The 20,231-nt window shown below is 56.3% G+C and overlaps 1 protein-coding gene across 5 annotated transcripts in view; it reads right to left on the reverse strand.

The window, feature by feature from the left end:
- Positions 1-20,231, reverse strand: part of AGRN (agrin) — a 132,403-nt gene that overhangs the window by 42,124 nt on the left and 70,048 nt on the right. For all 5 annotated transcript variants that reach the window (XM_074609567.1, XM_074609565.1, XM_074609564.1 and 2 more), the window contains 4 exons: positions 4,628-4,843; positions 3,290-3,514; positions 978-1,202; positions 627-833 (listed from right to left, as the gene is read on the reverse strand). In XM_074609567.1, the coding sequence (XP_074465668.1) occupies positions 627-833; positions 978-1,202; positions 3,290-3,514; positions 4,628-4,843 (873 nt within the window). The remainder of the gene's footprint in view (positions 1-626; positions 834-977; positions 1,203-3,289; positions 3,515-4,627; positions 4,844-20,231) is intronic.

Genomic DNA, 20,231 nt, shown 5'->3' on the forward strand with positions numbered 1-20,231 from the left:
GCGTCCATTTGGAAAGGTCAAAAGCTTCTCCCAGAGACGAGACAAAGACACGGCGAGGCTTCCAGAGAGTGGGTGCGTTGGGAAGAGTTCCTTACGGAGAGTACCTGGAGCTGAGAGAAGCAGGCGGGCATGGAGGGGGAAGCATGGAAGGAGCGTGGGGACTGGCACTACCCTGGGAGGAGAAATGAATGGCGTGGGCTGCAGGGGAATTGTGTGGTGGTGAACGTGCACCTGGCCATGGATGAGAGAAACCAGCGGGACATCGACACCTTGGTACTGTTCAAACACAAATGATTCTTCCCCGTGTTACTGAGCACGTCAGACAGAGACGAGAACAAGGAGGAAGACATGCACACACACACACCCCAGGACTGCTGGAAGGAAAAAGAACAGGGAGGAACGGATATTCAGGAACGCAAGACTGAAGAGAGCCTGTGGCTTGCTCAGACGGTGGGCACCCAAGTCACAACTTACCTGCAGCTTTCCAGCATCACAGCGAGCACTGTCGCCTGCACGGAAGGGACTGACGCAGGCTGGGCTTAAAGTGGCTGCTGGGGCTGGGAAGTGAGAGGTGTGGGGGTACCAGTGTTCCTGCGGGCCACCGGCCCAGCGGCACCAGTGCTTACCACAGGGTCCACTGTGCTTTACTGGGATGGCAGCTTTCTGGTGGCACTCGGCCTTCTGGCGCTCGCAGTCGTTGCTGTAGGTCCGGCTGTCGCGGGCACAGACAGGCCGGTAGGCGCCATCGCAGGTGATGCGGTCGCAGGAGCATCGCGTGGTGCCCCGGCGGTTCAGGCAGACAGCGTTGAACTTGCACTCATCCTTGCATTTGTCTGGGAGGAGAGAGGATAGCACCGCTCACACCCGCCCCGGGAACAGGGGAAGGAGGTATATATTGCCAAAAGCACGGCACAGAGCAGCGGGGAAGGTCAGGAACCCGAATAGTCCCGTTCCCCAGGAAGCAGAGAGGTACTTACCCTGATGCTGGCACTGCCCTGAACGCACCTTCTGGATCTCCAGTCCTCGGATGGCCCCCGAGCGCCCCATCATGCACTCGTTGTCGTAAGTCACCCCGTCGTCGCCGCACACAGGCTCCCTCTTTTGGGGACAGTTCTCGGGGCGGGAGAGCAGCTCTGCCTTACGGGTGCGGGGGTTCACCCGGCAAACACGATTCATGTCGTTGAGGACGCCTTTACAAGGGTCTGCGCACAGAGCCAGGGCAGAGAGTCAGACACGCTCACGCCATGCCCAGAGAGGTGCTTCTTGGCCTCCCTCCTCCCTCCCAGCCGGTCCCAAGAGCCTCCGTACCTTTCCCAGGAGCACTCAACGCGTGCTCATCTCCTTGGGACTGGACATCTGTAGGGCTCTGCACACGTTAGGACTCATTTTTTACTGAGCTGCACACACCGAGGACACGCGACCTTTCCAAAGTGACCGCTGGATGGGATGCGCCCTGCCCTTTTTCCCCCATGCTGAGCTGCCTTCCCTCCCCTCTGTCTCAGGGACAGAACCTCCTGAGTCCAGGGGGCGTTTGCTGGGTTCGCAAGATGCTTGGTACTCCCATCCCGCTCCTCCCGCTCTCCCTCCCCGTCTTCCCAAAAAGCTGGAAGAGCCCCGAAGGCAGCCAGGGCCACACGCTGCTTTGCCCCACTGCTCCAATCTGGGATTATCCGGATCAGTCTCTCTGATGAGCTGAGCTCACATTAGCATACCAGAGAGACGGGCAAAACAGCTGCCGCTAATCCCTACTCTAGCCCTGGCTTTTTCCCTTCCTTGTCAAGCAGGTACCTGGAGAGTGCTGATTCATTTTCTGCAATTGCAGAAACACGATCGAACGTTTCCACCCTTTAATCCTACCAGCCTGAAATCCACAGTCCCGGGCTGACAAGGGGAGGAAACAACACGGTACCCCATTTGCCCAGCTTCTCACAAGCAGGCGAGGGACCTCCCTTTCGGTCACCCCCACATCCCTGGGAGAAGGCCAGCCTAGGACAGGGTAGGAGCTGAAGTCTTTTTCTTTGTCCATTTTAGCACATGCAGTGATCATGGAAATGAAGCAGACGAAGGAGCTCCCGCCAGACCTACCCAATCCATCTCCCACTCCCCCTCCGGCAAGAGCTGCCCGTGCTCGCTGCTGCCCTGCAGTCACTCCATCAGACAGCCAGGGATCTGTTACCTCCTTGGAGGCCTCTACAAACCCCACCGAAACCACACGAACATCTTGCGTGGGCTGAACGAGCTGTGGGTAAACAAGGCTGCTGTAGCGGGGCAGGGATGCGGTATAGTTGAGGAGACGGGGACCGCATCAGAGGGGTTGGGGGAGAGGGAGATGCACAGACATCTCTCGGGGACTGCGTGATGAGGACGTTCGAGATGTGCTCTGCCTACATTGCTCATCCCCTCCCTCTCCCCTACCTTGCAGTACATCCTCAAGCCTTACAGCACGCCCAACAGAGTCCAAATCCTTCAAGTAGTTTCAAGTTCCACAGCCCAGCTGCTCAACCTGAGTTTCTGCTGATGCCCAGCTAAAAATCAGGAGGACCTCAAAGGAGCAGCGAGGCTCAAAGCCTCCTCTCTGCCCCAGAAACCAGGAGCACCCGGCATGGCATCACCTCTTTTGCACCTCCCACTTGCACCCATCTCGCCCTACTTGGGACCGAGGAGCGAAAGCGCAATTAAAGCTCTTCGAGGTTTACAGCCTGCCCAAACACACTCCTTCCCCCGGGGACAAACGCTGGTCTGGCACGTGCCTCGTGCTTTTCCTAATGAATACGGTTGCTTTTAATTACAAGTATCCACCAGCCATCATTGGCCAAAGAGGAAGCCATCCTCGGAGTGGCAGTTTGCGCTCTGGGATCTGTGCCTGTCGGGCTCCTTTAATTAGAGGGAGCTGCCTGCTCGCGAGCCCCCGGGATGCCGGCTTCTTGCCAAAACCTGCAGCCGGGGGCAGGGGGGGGTGGAACTCCAGCCAGGGGACACAGCAGGAGGGAAAGGAGGTGGCCCAGATGTTGCAACCACTCTCTAGGTCAGTGGGTCTCCCGAGCAGAAACGCCCGCGGCCAAATGCCACAGGGCAAGCGCTGGCTTAGTCTGCATTTCAGCAGTCGTCACCCACAGCCTGACCTTTTTCTGCCCAGCCCGCATTTTTAAGCCGATGACAGCAGGCAAGTTTCTTTTCCCCAACCCTTGCCATTTCCCGCTGCTCTGCCCTCAATACTCCTGCCACGGGAGGAAACATTTTTAAAGCAATATCCCCGGGGAGGTGGAGAGCGGAGGGAAAAGGGACTCACCACAGGCGCCATCGAACTTCTTGAAAACGTTCTCCTGCTTGTCGCAGGCGTGCTTGTTGAGGTCGCACTCGCTGCGGTAGTCTTTGCCGTCGCTGCCGCACACGGTGCTCTCGGGCACGCCGCTGCAGGACGACGGGCAGACGCACTTGGCTGCCTGGCCGTCGGTGGAGCGGACGCAGGTGCTGCCGAAGCTGCAGGTCACCTCCGCACACGGGTCCTTGGAGCCTGTGGGAGAGAGGAGGAGGGGGCACGGCACAGGCATGAGCACAGCGGCTCCCGTGCCGCCCTCTTCCGCTCCTCTCCCGGGACAAATACGCCCAGACACACCACGATATCTACCTAGACAGCCCCAGTCCCTCCGAGCACCCAGAAATGCACACGATGGCAAGGGATGCCCTCCCTTTCCTGTCCACGGAAGCCAGTGCCATGTAGCTGGTGCTGAGCAGGGAGCTCATCCGCCCCGACGTCTCTGGAGACAGGATCAGCCCCGGCCCCACGGCAGGTGAAGAAGGGACCTCGCTCCCCACCTGGCACTTCAGGCAGAGCCTCTTCGTTTCTAAAGCTCTCCGCCTCGCTGCTGCCAGCTCCCTGCCCCGCACACGCTCTCCCAGAGCCTCTTGCTTCAGCAAACGAGCAAAACGAGGGTCCTTAAGGCACCTCCTGCAAACCATAATTAGAGGAAGAGCTCAAGGAGCAATTTCCTCACTGATGGGGAAGGGCCCAAATTTATTTGCCAGCTTTTTTTTTTTTTTTGCCTTTTTTTTTTTTCCTTTATTTGTCACTTTTTTTATGATTATTATTTTAAATAAATCACTCGGCAGTCTCTCCCCTCTGACAAGAGCCCCAGCAGGAGCGCCGGGTGCAGATTTATTGCAAGCCAGAGCGCCGCATGAGAGAAAGGTCAAGTTAATTTACTCGGAGATGAGGAGACCGGGGTCTCATTTACACAGCTCCTTGGCTCACAGCTGGTGAATGCCAGGCTGGGGAAGGGCTTTCCTCAGCTTCTGCATACGCCACATCCCTCCAACTCCAAGTCCTAGCCGTGGCAGATGTGAGCCACTCCGGGGAGGCAGAGCTGCCCAAGACAGAAGGCTGTTCCCCACTGGGCTGCCACACACCTCTTGAACATCCTTTGGCCATCGTTTTGCCTGCTTACTAAACTCTGCCGATCGCCAAGGCAGAGCTGGGGATTCTCTCAGTGTCCCTTCCCCATCAGACCTGTCCCCATCCGCCAGGACATAGCACTGCAGTGATGACATGAGCTTGGGACAAGTCTCCCTGGTCTCCTCACACAGTCACCTCCTGAAAGCCTCCAGGAGAGCCTGCCCTTGCACTCACCACACGGTCCCTTGCTGATGACTTTGATCCGCCTCTGTTGGTTGCACTGGGCCTTCTCCAGCTCACACTCGTTGCTGTAGGTGGAATAATCAGAGCCGCAGACAGGAGCCACCACGATGGGGCAGGCCGTCTTCTTGCAGACGCAGGAAGCCTGGGAAGGGTCGGTGGAGCTCCTCTCGCACACCGCCCCGAACCCGCACAGCATCCCTCGACACGCTGTGGGCACAGACATGGAGAGACGTGAGCTGTGGATGCTCCTCTGCCAACGGGAGGGCCCACGTCCAGGCACCCACCCGTGTCTCCTCTCCCCACGTCTCCAACCCCACCACAGAAACAGAGGAGCGTCCCCAGGGCTCCGGAAAGCACTTGCTCTGCCTTCTGCTCAAGCCTTTGTGATTTCTCCACAACGCAACGTGTTTTCTACTAACCAACGAGAGGAAGGAAAGTCAAGGAACGGCGAAGAAAACATCCTCACCTGTCCCAGTGCGGGGCAGATGGTCCCACGCGCACGCACTGCTTTATTCATTGCCATTTATGCAAAGCGGCCGCATCACGTGGCTGGTGTCTCTCGAAAGGAGATGCACACATCTCTTTATCACATCCACTAATCAGAGCAGCCAGCACAGACCAGTTCAGCATCTGAATTGCTAATGCGGTAGGAAATGGAATTCTTGGGTTGGAGGGAGGGAGAGGGAGAGGACAGGTGACTCCAGACCCGGCGGTCTGCAGGTGACACAGCGAGAGATGCCAGAGCTTTCCGTCCATAGTCCTCCATTCCCAACACGCGCCATCGGGCACGTCCCTACGCACCGGCGGCGCCTTGTCCCTGCGCTGTCCCTGTCCCGGCACCCACGGCCCCGCGGGCACCTCCTGCCGCCCCCAGCGCACCGTACCGCCCCGCGCTCTCCTACGCACACCGCATACGTTAGAAACGGAGACTGACCTACATAATGAGAGGAAGAGAAATCATAAAAGGCAAAATAAAATGCTCGACAGTGGCTCATTTACACTTCAATTCCCGGGCGTTTGCCTTTGACTGCCTTGAGATTTTTGAGCTCATATGCACAGCAACAATGCACCGCTAAGAGACTAATATCATCACATAAAAAAAGAACTCTTTCTCTCCTGCCCAATATCTAAAAGCAATTCATCATTTTTATGAAGCGCTCTGGATAGTCTCTCCTGCTCTTTCCATTGCTGCTCTTTTTCTCTTTCTCTCTTTTTTATTTTTTTAAATGCAGATAAGCCCGCGGAGCTCTGAGTTTAGAGGTGTGCAAGCGAGGAATGTGAAATGCAGGACAAGCTGGGATTTATCCCGTCCCCCTCCACACTCACGACCCGAGGAGCAGGTCTGCGGAGCAAAAGTGGAACTGCGTTGTGTATCATCAGCTGCCAGTCGCCGGCGAGGCGGAGATGGAGCTGTCTTAGAGAGTGGGGAAAAAGGGACGGGGGGAAAGAAGGGACAGGCGGAAAAAAGGGACGGGGGGCGGAAAGAAGGGACAGGATCTGGTGTGTGCATCAGATGCGGGATGCAGAGCCAGCTTGGAGTTCCATCAGGTGCCTGCTCATAGGCGAGGGGCGAGAGGTGCCCGTCTGCAGGCACTTGCCCTCAGGACAGGCCGGCCCAGGTTGAGCAGCACACTTGCAGATAGGGAAACCAAGGCGGGAAGCACGTCTAGGGTTTCAAAGTAGGTGACAGGGACAGCTCTCCCCTTTCTGGACCTCTTCTGTTCCTGTCTTTTGCCTCAGAATACGGCAAAGGAGCCTCACGCATCCAAGGCGAGGGTTTCCGAAGAGAACGGCCGCCCCACGGGTCTGGTCCCCCCAACACTGAGGGTTTCCAGTGGGACCCGATTCAGTAGCAAGCACCTCAAAAACCCTGTCCTAGGACCCCGGTTGCTATTTTTGGGTGCGTATCCCTTCCCATTCTGCCTTCAGCCCCTTGCCATCCATTCCTCCTCCCGAGCCACCGCAGCAGCCAGCCTGCAAACCCAGCAGGGGGAAAAAAAAAAAAAAAAAAAAAAAAACCCAAAACAAAAAACCACAACAATTTTCCAGGACTGGACAGGACTTGAGAAGAAATTAAAACACTGCTGGTGGTTTTGACTCTTCTTCAAAGAAACTTTTAAAATCTTTCATTCAGATTTGGAGCCAAACTGGGTCTTGTCACCTTTTAAGTGATCCTCCCTGTAATTATTTTGCCCACAAAACAGATTTAGAATCTCTCAGCCTGAAGTGATTAAAGCAGCGGTAAATAACAAAAAGGCCACAAAGTATTATAAAGTTAATTGGGTCAAACCACATAAAGAAAAACTGATATTTTATCAGAAGTTTCAGTCTATCCTTGCCCCCAGAATCGTATTTCATAAACACATCAGGGACATAACAGGCCAACATGTGAGCAAAAGAGATGCTATAAAGGGTATTTATTTATGCCTTGTTCCGCATCAACCGCATGTTGTAAAAATGAGCTTTTACAGCTCCGGTGCTTGACAGACACCTTCCCACTCCCTGCCAACAAGCTCCATCCCCGGGAGAGAAGCTTTCCCACCACGGTGCCTCGGAGCTCATCCCGAATCCAGGGACGGCCCGGCTGCCCCGTGGATGCCCGGGCAGGACAGAGCACGGGGATATGGCAGGGTGAACCCCCCAAACACCCCCCTACAGACAAGGACCCAGCTTTCAGTGATCAGGCTGAGAAGCCGACAAAGCGAGAAAGAAAAATGCTTCAAACCAGAAACAAGTTGTGACAAGCAAATGGGTTGTTTAAGCTTCTTTCACTTCTGATCATCGCTGGTGCTACTGGTGGAGAAACCTATTTGTTCACAGCAGATGATTTTCAAAACTCACCCGTCCGATGCTGTGATGCAGCTGGGTGATGCAAGCTCAGAACACCAACAAGAATAAAACAAAACACCTTAATTCCCCTGCCAGACCCAGGAGATGAAACGGGTTTATTACACCTGCTAAAATGACTCAACCCAACAAGCTCTGCTGCAAAGGATGAAATTCAGAGGGAGCTGCCTTCTTCCCCATCATCTCCCTCGATCTCTCTTTCTCTCTCTCTAATTTTACCTGGGAGGATGCAAGAAGCGTAACCGTCACTGACGCGGAAGGAATAAATGTTGGGAAATTAGAAGCAAAAAGAAGAGGCTATCAGCCCAGTCCCAGGGTACCCGGCACGGACCAAGCCTTCCCAGAGCCACTACAGACAGAACCGCCCTGCTGCGTCCGGCCACGATACAACTAAGGGACCAGCTTTGCCTTCACGCTCCCGAGCTCAAGAGGAGACGGGGGCAGACAGGAGTGCAGAGACGGTTCTCTGGCAAGGAATCTGCCCACCCAACTGGGACAAGCACCAGAGACCAGGGGCACAGACAGGGACCGGGGCTCTGCCTGCCGTCCCTCTACCGACATCCGTACAACATCACCAGGATAGCGACCACACGTTTTCCTACCAGCATGCCTTCTACATCACCCAATAGACATGCCAGTGCAGGGCTTGGTTGAGACCAAGCCCAAATCCTGCCTTATCCACAGCAACGCTGCAGCTGGAGGCTTTGGAGCCTTAGGCTCCAGCCTTAGCTGGAGAGATCTCCAGCCTTAGCTGGAGGCTGAGGATGGATACTGGAAGGCAGTGGTGAAGCAGAGTCAGCGTGAGCTTTCAACAGATGGAGCCCCCACTTGGGATGTCGGAGGCTGCAGCCTATTGTGCTGGTTCCCCGGTCGCAGAGGGGAGGTGGGATCTCTCAGTGCTTGTTCAGGACTGCGCGCTTCAAAACCGTCTACAAAGCACACGGCGAGGCTGCGCAGCAAGGTCAGAGAGCAGGCTGGATCTAAAGCAAAGCACGGCTCCGGTTAAATCATCCCAGCGCGGCAGAGACCAGGCGCAGCAAGGCATCTGGCAAACAATGAGAGCTCCGCTTGTCTGGAGCAGAAAAAAGCTACAGCTAGGAGCTGACCTTTCCCAAACCTCCTGAGCCGCCGAAGATGAGGGAGAGAAACAGCTAAAGTGAGGTAGCCATACAACACTTGAGCAAGCCGCACAGAACAAAAGGGAGGGCTCGGGCTTATTGTAACCACGCTGAATACCAGCCAAGCCTCTCCATGTCTCTTGGCAGCACCGGAACAGAAATGGGATAATAAATAACAATAACAACAACAATGATAATAATAAAAAAAACAAAACGCGCGCTTGCTGGAGAGGAGGGGGAAAAGCAAGAGGTGTTGCTACAAATAATTCACAGCACTGTGCTTCCCACCACAACGGAGTCAGCGTGACTCCATGGGCGGACAGAGCAGTCTCCTCTCAGCCCCAGGCTGAGCCTGCAAAAGCAAGAAAGGCTTTTAGAAAAGATCAAGGGTAAGGGAAAGACCTGAGCGGGTTCAAGAGCCTTGCTCCCGCTCAGCTATCCTACGTTCTGAGGCTCTACCTTGCATCCTCCAGTGACCACCTGGACCTTCAGGGTTGAACTAGACGATCTCTGAAGGTCCCTTCCAAACCCTGCCATTCTGTGATTCTGGATCAGGGCAAAGAGCACAAAGGATCGTTAACATGGGTTTCCTGTCCTCTGGCTAATTGGGGAAGGTGAGGGGCACACTGAAGCGCCGTGGCCTCTCCTCCAAAGGGCGCCGAGCGGAGGAAGGTCAGGGCACTGCCACAGCCTGGAGAACACGCAGCTGCATTCCCCAACAGGCCAGGGGAGCTCCCACCCGGCAAGAGCTGGAGCCATGGCTGGCCTCTGCCTGCCTGCCAGCTGCCTCCTGCCCCAGAGACGAGCAGATGGGGCACTGAACGATGCTACTGTGATATGGCAGGGGGCTGGGCTTGATGCTCTCCAGAGGTCCCTTCCAACCCCTACCATTCTGTGATTCTGTGGCGGCAGGACAAGGGGTAACGGGCACAAACTTGACCATGGGAAGTTCCATCTCAACACGAGGAGGAACTTCATTGCTGTGAGGGTGGCAGAGCCCTGGCACAGGCTGCCCAGAGAGGGGGGGAGTCTCCATCTCTGGAGACATTCCAACCCTGCCTGGACGCGTTCCTGTGCCACCTGCTATGGGTGACCCTGCTCTGGGACTAGATGATCTCCAGAGGTCCCTTCCAACCCCTACTCTTCTGTGATTCTGTGTCCCTTTACCTCACAACCACCTGCAAGGCAGACCCTGCCTGGCCCGGGGGCTCGCAGAGTGGGGTATTCATAAAAAAAACACCGGGGCAAGAGGGGTGACTCCTCCCAAAAGGCAGAGGAGCAGGCGCACCCACCAGACACGGCAACCAAGTGACAGAAGCCACCTACAGAAACACCTTCCCCAGCCCGCCAGTGCTTCTCTGGACTGATGCACAGGAGGCCAGCGTGGGATGCCTCCATCAGAGAACCACAGAGAAGAAAAGGGGAAAGGAGATGACAAACTGAGAGGAGCCTCTGGGAGTATATCTGGCAGCTGAAACTGGGGTGGGAAGAAGGAGAGTCAGGATTATAGAGTGCTTCTCACTGCAGTCTGGGCCCAGAGCTGCTGGCATTCATCAGAACTGAGCTACTCCTGCACAAAGAAGAACGATGTGAGCCGGCAATGTGCGCTCGCAGCCCAGAAACCCCCCGCACCCTGGGCTGCATCCCCAGCAGCGTGGGCGGCAGGGTGAGGGGGGAGATTCTGCCCCTCTACTCCGCTCGGGGGAGACCCCCCTGCAGTGGGCCTGCAGGAAAGCTGGGGAGGGACGCTGGATCAGGGAGGGGAGACAGCACATAGGGTTTCACACTGAAAGAGGGGAGATTTAGAATAGATATTAAGGAAGAAATTCTCTCCTCTGAGGGTGGTGAGCCCCTGGCCCAGGTTGCCCAGAGAAGCTGTGGCTGCCCCATCCCTGGAGGGGTTCAAGGCCAGGTTGGACGGGGCTTGGAGCAACCTGGGCTGGTGGGAGGTGTCCCTGCCCAGGGCAGGGGGTGGCACTGGCTGGGCTTTAAGGTCCCTTCCAACTCTAACTATTCTACGATTCTGTAACTACCCATTGCACCAGGTGTAATGACACCGGCTCAGATCCAAGCCTCCCACCCCATCCATGACACTTCCTCAGGCAGCCCCTAATTAGCACCAGGAAGGGAGCAGGATGCTTCATTACCAGGGAAGCCCCTGCCAAGGTTCAGCTCAGCATTTCCCCGAGCAGGCTGTGCGGGCACAGGTGGCTGGTACTCCACGAGTAGCTGCCAGGGCAGATGGCACCAGCTCCACCTCCTCACGTCCAACAGCGCCTGCAGATGCCCAAAACGGCTGGAAGGACAGCTGAGAATAGGACGGCTCCACTGTGGCCAACAGGGAGGGCCAGAGCCACCACGAGAACGGCTAGAAGCCACTGAGGGTCCCCACATGCGGCTCCGCTCTGCAGAGAGATGTGGGAGCTGGCGTGAGGCAGCTCAGGAGAAGACTGCTGTTGAAGCAAAGGTCCTCCTTGAGCTGGGCCCAAGAGACTGGGCAAAATGAAGATGCTGCACAGCACCCACATGTATAGTTCCCCATCCCTGGAGGTGTTCAAGGCCAGGTTGGACGGGGCTTGGAGCAACCTGGGCTGGTGGGAGGTGTCCCTGCCCAGGGCAGGGGGGTGGCACTGGGTGGTCTTTAAGGTCCCTTCCAACTCCAACCATTCTGTGATTCTATGATCCTGGAGCACTCCTGGCCCAGAGCTGGCAAGACTATTCTGCCAAGTGAGAGCCTGTGACAACACACGTATGCAAAGGGCTCTCTCTGTGCCTCAGCAACACCCTCTCTACCCCCACGGCTTCCACTGTGCCCCTCCGTCAGCCCCCTGCATCCTAAAAACCACAGCACCCAAGGCTTCGAGTTATGTGCTGCCCCCCCCAGCCTGGAGCCAGCACCCTCCACCTCTCTCCAGCTGCCAGGTGCGGCTACGCCACAGCTTGCACTAAAAGCTCCCAAGAGAGCTCTTAGGTGAACTTCTCAATCCATCCCAGCCTTCTTCCGAGCCTCCTGGCCCGGAGCAGTGAGGACAGGCAGCAGGGAGATGGCAGGCAGCTGCAGGCAGGGAGGGTGGAGAGCAGCTTCTGCTTCCAGCTTCACCTCCCCACCGAGTTCTGCACCTTGGTCCTCCCATTTACAACGAAAACGCAGATAATAATAATCACCAAACCCCCGACGTCAGTAGGTAAATAGCTCAATATATACTTGTAGGGCTTAATAACAAGCTGGCTTCCTCAAGTGCTTTGAGATCTCGAGGTGAAGAGCTCTATCTAATAAGCCCCAAGCATTCACATTAAAACGTTTCTCCAGCTTAATAACAATCATCATAAATGTAATGTCAAAATTGCTCTTTTCCACCATACATAAAAGAAAAAAAAATATAAAATGCTACTGGAGCAGCTTGCTGATTACTTATTGCACCCTGCCAGGTTCTCTGCAGCACATGCCTGCCTGCCCCGCGTCCCCTGACAGTGCCCGGCCAGGCCACCAAGAGGGACTCTGGTGGCCACATGGTTCCTCCCCCTAGAAGCTTTCTCCTCGGCAGGAATCCTGCCAAGGGAGGAGGAGGAAGAGGAGGAGGAGGAGGGCCCTGAACCCCCACAGAGGAGGGGGACGCTGGGAAAACGCGCAGGTGATTTCTGGCAAGTCCCCCCCTCCCCAGACCTGCCTGCTGAAGGCGGAACGCGCATTCGCCCAGCCTGGACCCGCTCCAGTTCCCAGGGGGGTCCGTCCCTTCTCCAAACAGGCCGAGGAAAACAATCAGTAAAGCACAGCCGGAAACTTGATTACAGCTCGTGGGTGGGAGATAGAGGGTGGGATGTACCTGCTTTCATGGCTTAAAGTGTCTCCAGTGATGGGAAAGAGGTAGGAGCGAGGAAAGGCTAACAGTACATGACAGCCACGCTGCCGTGCTCCAGACAGACGGCACCATGAATCCCTGCAGCAAGGGCTGGAGGCGGAGATGGAGAGAGAAAGACACTTCCCAGGAAGGTCAGGGCAACCTGCACCTCTGAGGACCTACTGGTAGCTGAATCGCTGGCACTGGTTAGTCTTCTCCATAGGAAGAGCCTGAAATTAAAGAATGAGGGCGTCCGTGCCAAATGTGCAAGGCGGCTGCCTTTTAGTCTAAAGAAATTGGATTAAAAAACTCGCCCTCTCTGGCAAGTGGTGGGTGCTCCCCTGCTAAAGCCATTTAAAGCTCGGGAATACAAAGGGGAACTGGTTAGGCTGGGCGGCAGAGGGGAAAAGCTGTGATGCTCGAATACATCTTTTCAATCCCTAACGCACACTGACTAGCGCCGAGCTGACGTGCACCTCTGCGTCCCACCTACCACCGGTCCCCTACTTGGTCCCTAAGGATGGGGAGGTCACTAGTGGGCCATATTAGTGACTTGTCCTGTCCCAAACCCTGCCTCAGAGCAGTCGCTGTTAAATGACAGAATCATAGAATGGTTTGGGTTGGAAAGGACCTTGAAGATCTTCTAGTTCCAGCCCCCTGCCCTGGGCAGGGACACCTCCCACCAGACCAGGCTGCTCAAAGCCCCATCCAGCCTGTCCTTGAACCCCTCCAGGGATGGGGCAGCCACAGCTTCTCTGGGCAAACATCTACGTTAGAGAGAAGCCACCATCATGGAGCAGGCACGAAGCCACTGAAATTGATGGATAGCGCCCACGGCCGCTGAGGACCTGCCATGGAGAACTCCTCAGCCAGAAGGCAAGAAGCACAAGCGAGGTAGTAGCAAGCACACGTAACAGCAAAGGACAAGGGTGTGTGCGCAATAAACGCCAGGGGCTAAAGTCCCTAATGGTAGATGCCCCATCCTGGAAACATTCAAGGCCAGGTTAGATGGAGCTCTGAGCAACCTGATCTAGTTGAAGATGTCCCTGCTCATTGCGGGGGGGTTGGAATAGATGACCTAGATGTCCCTGCCCATTGGACTAGATGCCCTTTAGAGGTCCCTTCCAAACCAAATTAGTCTATGATTCTATGAGGTCAAGCCTTCCTTCTGGAGCAGGGGCAAGGCCCCACCACGACACCCTACGCAAGCCCGCCCTGCTGCCATCCAACATGGAAAGCCAGCTCTGGTGCAAAAGGCAGGGGAAGGACGGAAAGAGGAGGGCAGAGCTGCTTTCAGGGTTCCCTTGTGCCGAAAGGGCAGAGGGAAACACCGGGGATGGAGCCGCATGTGTGTCTCAGGCCGGCATTAATTCTGCATGAGCGCGAGGCGCCCGTTGCCATGGCGACGGGTTAGGCCGGCGCTCCAGCCCAGCCTCTCGCCTGTGCACATCTACTCCTCTCGGCAGGCCCACTCTCCCTGCCATCAATGTTAATTGCATCAGCCAGGGCCTGCTCGGCGAGGGAGAAGAAGCCGCCTGCCCCGCTCGAAGGCTTCCGCCATGGGGCTGGGAGAGCCAGACACGGGCACCGGCAGCGTCCACCCCGCAGCCCTGGCTAAACGCCGCTTGGCACCTCCAAAGGGATGGTGAATGGCAGGTGTCCACCATCTGGTTTGGATCATAGAATCGTAGAAAGTTCAGATTGGAAGGGACCTTAAAGATCACCCAGTGCCACCCCCTGCCCTGGGCAGGGACACCTCCCACCAGCCCAGGCTGCTCCAAGCCCCGTCCAACCTGGCCTTGAACCCCTCCAGGGATGGGGCAGCCACAGCTTCTCTGGGCAACCTGGGCCAGGGGCTCACCACCCTCACAGCAAACAATTTCTTCCTCATATCTCATCTAAATCTCCCCTCTTTCAGTTTAAAACCGTTACCCCTCATCCTGTCATTACATTCCCTGATCCAGAGTCCCTCCCCATCCTTCCTGTAGGCCCCCTTCAGGGACTGGAAGGGGCTCTGAGGTCTCCCCGGAGCCTTCTCTTCTCCAGGCTGAACCCCCCCAGCTCTCTCAGCCTGTCCCCACAGCAGAGGGGCTCCAGCCCTTGGATCATCTCTCTGGCCTCCTCTGGCCCCACTCCAACAGGTCCATGTCCTTCCTGTGCTGAGGGCTCCAGAGCTGGACACAGTACTGCAGGTGGGGTCTCACCAGAGCAGAGCAGAGGGGCAGAATCACCTCCCTCGACCTGCTGGCCACGCTTCTTTTGATGCGGCCCAGGATGCGGTTGGCTTTCTGGGCTGCAAGAGCACATTCTGATGACATGTTCTAAGGATGGAAGGACCTTAACAAACTGAAAGAATGGTCCACCATCCAGTTTGGGAGCCTCTGTGATGCTCTCAGCTCTCCATGGATCTTACTTGCACAGGTACCTGGGAAACCAGGTATCTTCTCCTAAGACCGCGGTGTGGTAGTTCAGCCCCACAAACACACCCTGTGCTCCTGTGTCACAGGGGAAGCCCAAAAACATGGTCATCACCAACCACATCCTTAAAAGCCCAGCTGCCTGAAAAGACTCTTCACTTCTAAAAGCCACCACGACTGAAATCTAACCCGCGAGCAGCAGAGGGGTCAGCACTGGAGGGATAACACCGGCGACACGGGCAGTACGGGCCAAGACAGACAAAGGAGGAGCAGGAGAGACACCGGAACAGGTTGCCCAGAGAGGTGGGGGAGGCCCCATCCCTGGAGACATTCAAGGCCAGGCTGGATGAGGCTCTGAGCGACCTGATCTAGTTACAGATGTCCCTGCTCACTGCAGGGGGGTGGGACGAGATGGCCTTTAGAGGTCCCTTCCAACCCAACACAGTCTATGATTCTATGAGAGCTGACTACACGGTCCATAATTGGGGGTCAGGAAGGGTGGGCAGCAAGATAAAAAGTTGATCAGTTGGAAGATCTAAAAGCAAAATCATGTGCTGGAGGCAGAGAGATGGCAGTGAGCAAGGCGATGGCGGTGCCAGGGGCAGGCAGGGCAGGGCGGAGAGGGGAGGAGTTGAAAGGATCTGTGTTCTTGGGTCTAAAACATCAAAGTCAGTCTTGCAAACCAAACATCATCTCAAAAGACTCTCTCATTAATCTGTCATGAGCTCCCCCCACGAGAGCGGCCCTGAGCAGACTGTCGTGGCTCCTGATCACTGGAAGAATTCATCAACCTCCATCGGACAGAGGAGCAGTTTGGAACCAGAAGGAACCAGAGTTTGCTCCAGAAGGGATGGGAGGGAGAAGCCAGCCTCGGCTGCAGGCTCCCGACGCCCTGCCTGCCCACCCCAGCGCACCCAGACCCCCCCCCAGGCCTGCCCACCCCAGCGCACCCAGACCCCCCCCCCGGCCTCGCCAAAAGCAGGAATCTGCCCCGAGGAGCCACGCCGCAGCTAAACCCCCAAAGCTCAGCGCACACAAAGAAGGCACCCAGATGGGACGGCAGCCTGTAACATAGCCCACGCGAGGGAGGGAGGGAGGGAGGCAAGGGCAAGGAAACAAAAAATAAATACCTGGATGGTTTTAACCTGCTCCCACCTGCCTGCGGAGGCCACGTTCTGCGAAAGGGAGTGTTTACAAATCAGGGAGATTAGAAAGCTCAGCAAGGGAAGGTGGGCTGCCGCAGGCTCTGGGTGCCTGGAGGGAAAGAAGGCTGGTCCAAAGCAGGTCCAAAGCCAGCACTCAGCTGCACTGTCAGCAAAGCCAGCACGTTGTCCTTCGCCCACCTTTCCCAGGCCACCGGCAAAAGTCTGAAAGGTCTTTCTGAAAGGTCTACTCACGCTCTTAGCGAGGAGCTTGCTCCTGGCCCTGGCATCTCAGCCAGCTTCACACCTCCTGCTCTGCTTTGCTCTCCCTCTGCCCTTCATATGAAGTACTAAACGCAGCGACTCCATCCCTAAGCCCCAGGTCTAAGCCCGGCCTCCCCTTGGCTGCATGCTGCATCCCACCACACAACAGCGAGACTCCGTTGTGTCACCGGGACCTGGAGCCACGTTCCTCCAAAACCAGCGCGCACTTGGCAAGAAATCCTCGGCATCAGGCAGTATTTGCAGTGGGCTAACGCGGGAGCTGGTAGCGATGCACTAGCTCTCTCTGAAGGGTATCGCGCACCACCTTCAGCATGGCACGGCCAAGGGGAAGAGAAGACAAAGCAAGACAAATGCTGTTGCTTTGTCACAACGCTCCGAGACTAAACGCCAGAAGGATAGTCCTGGGAGACGAGAGGCAGAGAGGTGTGGAGAGAGGTAAGCTTGGGGATGGGCAACCTTTGCGAGGCCCCGATACAGGGGAAAACAGCAACACCTTAGCAGTTCTCCCATCTACTCCTCCTCTAACACTTAAGCCACGTAACATGAAAGTGCATAAATTGATCCCCAGGAGAAAGCTCAAACCTCACTGTAAATGGAGAAGAAAATGCTCTCAAGAGATCAAAAGTGGTGTCTAATAACTGCTGCTACCTTATCTACCGCTCGGCTTTTGAAGAGCTATGTTTAGCATCTCTGCTCTCTCCAGAGCAACCCTGAAGCAGTCGGAGCTGCTCGGGCTGTAGTGCGCTCTGCCGCGGTGCTCGGGGTGCAAAACCCAGGCGGGGAAACAGCGGCTCCCGCTGCGGCAGCGGGCAGGAAAGCCAGGCTGGGCCGCGGGCCGAGCGCACGGGGATGACGCTCCACAAGCAGATCCCAGTCCTGGCTCCCGACCTGTTGCCTCACTGCCATAGGATGTGAATAGAAGTAAAGAAAAAAAAAAAGGAAGGGGAAGCCAAAGATGGAACCACGGTGATTTCACCGCTGGACCCCCTGGGCCAGCAAAGGCACGGATGGCTTCTCCCTGGAAGCACAAATTGCCCAGGAGCCCGAGGCAAACAGAAGAGCATCCCGGGTCGCCCCCTGCCCGTGCTGTGGGAGCGAGTGCCGTACCGGCAGCACAGGAGGTCCATGTTTCAGTCCGTGCTGCAGCAAAGCTCCTCTTAGAGGAGGAGCAGGCACTATGTAATTAAAAGTGAGCAGCTGCTGAGAAGCTCGGTATAGAAATTTCACCTTGCGCAGGGAGAGTGATTTCTCTTTTTTTCCTGTTCCGTGATGTGTAACAAGACTCCCCGCCATGCTCCGATGCTCCGAGTCCCTCCTCGCTCAGCAACACCAGCCTTGGCCGCTGGCTGGCACAGCCAGAAGCGCAGAAACACCTCCACCGCTCACGCCGCTGGAGAATCTGCCTGTCTGCCTGGGCTACCCCAGTGCCACGCGGCCGGGCACAAACCTTTCCCAGCTCCCCATCATGCCTCTCCGCAGGTAGCCTCGGCAAAGGAGTCATTCCTCAGCATAACGGGGCTTGGGAGGGGAATACTGGCAGCACAATCAAGCAGGCGAGCACCTCCATGGAGCCACCGTGGTCCTGCGGCAGCCCCAAACACACTCCATGGAGCATCCCTTCCCCACACGCGCCTGTTCCACCTCTCCACACAGAGAGGAGAGGCAATGGCAACCCAGCAGCCGCTGTGGACCTGCAAAGCTTAACGTCAACCCCGTTGTCCCACAGCGTTTGTCACGTGGGGAGCTGACACGGAGAGGGGACACCACAGCCCGAGGCCATAGAGAGATGGATTACTGCCGGAGCAGGTCTCTTTCCCCGCTCCTGCTGCCACAAATCTGCTCCCGACATTTCAAACCGCAGGTGCGGGAGAGGGCGGGGGCCGGGAAAAGCACGGGTGCGAAAGGAGGAGAGCGTGGGTGGTCAGAAAAAGACCAAGGGCTGCGAAACGCATCTGTGGGCAGCCAAAAAAAAAAAAAAAAAAAAAAAAAAAAAAAAAAGACGTGTTCTGCAACACCTTCCCCTTCTACTAACTGAGATCAGCCCCGCCACGAAGCTCTGCGCTGTGAATTCATTTTGCGGCATCCAAGTCTTATATTGGCTTGTGTCAAAAGAGAAATAGGCTGGGATTAGCAGCCAAAGCCAGCAGGGTGTTCCAGTACTGCCACGCACAAAGGGAACGAAATTGAAGAGCTTGTGGTTTATTTTAAGTTATATTTTCATGGCTCTCTTCCCAGGGCAGCCGAGTGTCCCCTCCCCTGTCCCCCTGAGCAGGTGCAGAGAGCCACCTGGCTCCTTCGAGACACTAAAAACCCAAGGCTGCCTCCCAGTATTCCCTCCAACGAGGACTGGAGGAGGAAGGAAGGGCTCAGCGTGGATTTGGCAGTGGGAGGAGGGTACGCCAGCACACGTCTCCCCGGCCCTCTCGCTGCCATCGTGCTGCGAGGTTTAATTTCAGGGCTGCGGGACGGCCGCGGGCAGCACGAGTCCCCGGGCCAGGGAGGTAAGCCCCCCACGTGACTTCTAAGCCCAAGACAATTCTTTCCTCCTCATTACATCCGTGCCAATAGGTTACCGGCCAGAGGAAGCTGGGATAGCTTCCATAATCCTTCCATAATCAGAATTATGGGATGTTAATTAAAACCGATCAAATAAAAGGAATCTTTTCCTGGTGAAGTTCTCAAACAGCAGGAGCACGAGCAGGACCAGGCAGTGCTCTGTGTTGAAGGGCACCGTAGCCCAGTAAAGCATCTCCCCACACATCACCTCCCCGTGCCCGGGCATCCCCTCCCCGTGCATCCCCTCCTCAGTTGCCAACGCACCCAGAGAGAGGGCTGGAAGAGAGCGGAGAGGTCGTGAAACGCCACTTCCCAACACCACCCATGCAGAACGGTCCCCTTTGCGGGGCGGCAAGGCACACGCAGCCTCCAGGCTCCCTTGCTGCCCCAGCACAGCCAAGGTAACACCCAATCTGCCCAAATTTATCGAGTCATCTACGGGTGGGGAGTATTTCCTAACACCCCCCCGGCACAGATCAGATGCTCCGTAACGTGCAACACCGTTTGCGCCCAAGGAAGGCAGAGACGGCCACCAGCAAGGATGCGGGGAACCAGTCGTCACAATGCTGCAGGTGGCTGTCTCTCAATCCATGGAGAAGGGACGCTGGCTGGAGACGGAGGCACTGGAGGAAAAAGGGAGCTGGACCTGATGAGACAAAGCCATAACAGGGTGCTGAAGAGAGGGCATCCAGCAGGCAGGTGAAAGACAACGCACCGGACTAAGAGCATCAGCGGATTAATCCGCTAACTGATTTCCTAGGCGGACGTGAAAAGCCACCTGCACCAGCGTTTTCTCTGCCCAACACCACGCCCGGCCCAGTGCTGCAAACCCTGTATTTATGGGGCTGCCAGGCACAAGAAAGCGTTTTTCCAATATTTAATTTCTCAGATGTCCTCATCTCGTGCATCAACGCTGCTTTTACGCGGCCATAAATAAAGCGTTTAGCGCTGCTCCCTCGGCCTGGCGCAACGGGTTGGGCCAGCATCCCTCTATCCACGCTTCCCAAAAGGAAATGGGTGTCCAGCCCTCTCAGCCTTCTCGGATGTTTCCAAACCCAGCGGAGACAGGACCCACAGCTGGCTGGTGCCATTAACACATCTGCAAAGGCACACAGATGCCAGCGAAAGGGCTGTTTCCCCCCACCCTAGTGAGCTATCCCGACTCTCCCCCTCCATGAGGGATGCTTGCTCGAGACAGGCTGGAGCAAGATGGAGCTCTGAGATTAGGATGCACTCCAGAAAGCTGCTGGGACCAGCAAGAAACCCAAACTGGTGATAGCATCACGGGTGGAAGGCACTGCCCGGACCCTGCCAAGGAGGCCCTAGCCTCAGTTTACCCAGCGTTGCTCTGCTTTTGGCCCCAGGGAACAGGAGGAGATTAACCTGCACCA

This window comes from Larus michahellis, chromosome 16 (assembly GCF_964199755.1).
Source record: "Larus michahellis chromosome 16, bLarMic1.1, whole genome shotgun sequence".
NCBI lineage: Eukaryota > Metazoa > Chordata > Aves > Charadriiformes > Laridae > Larus > Larus michahellis.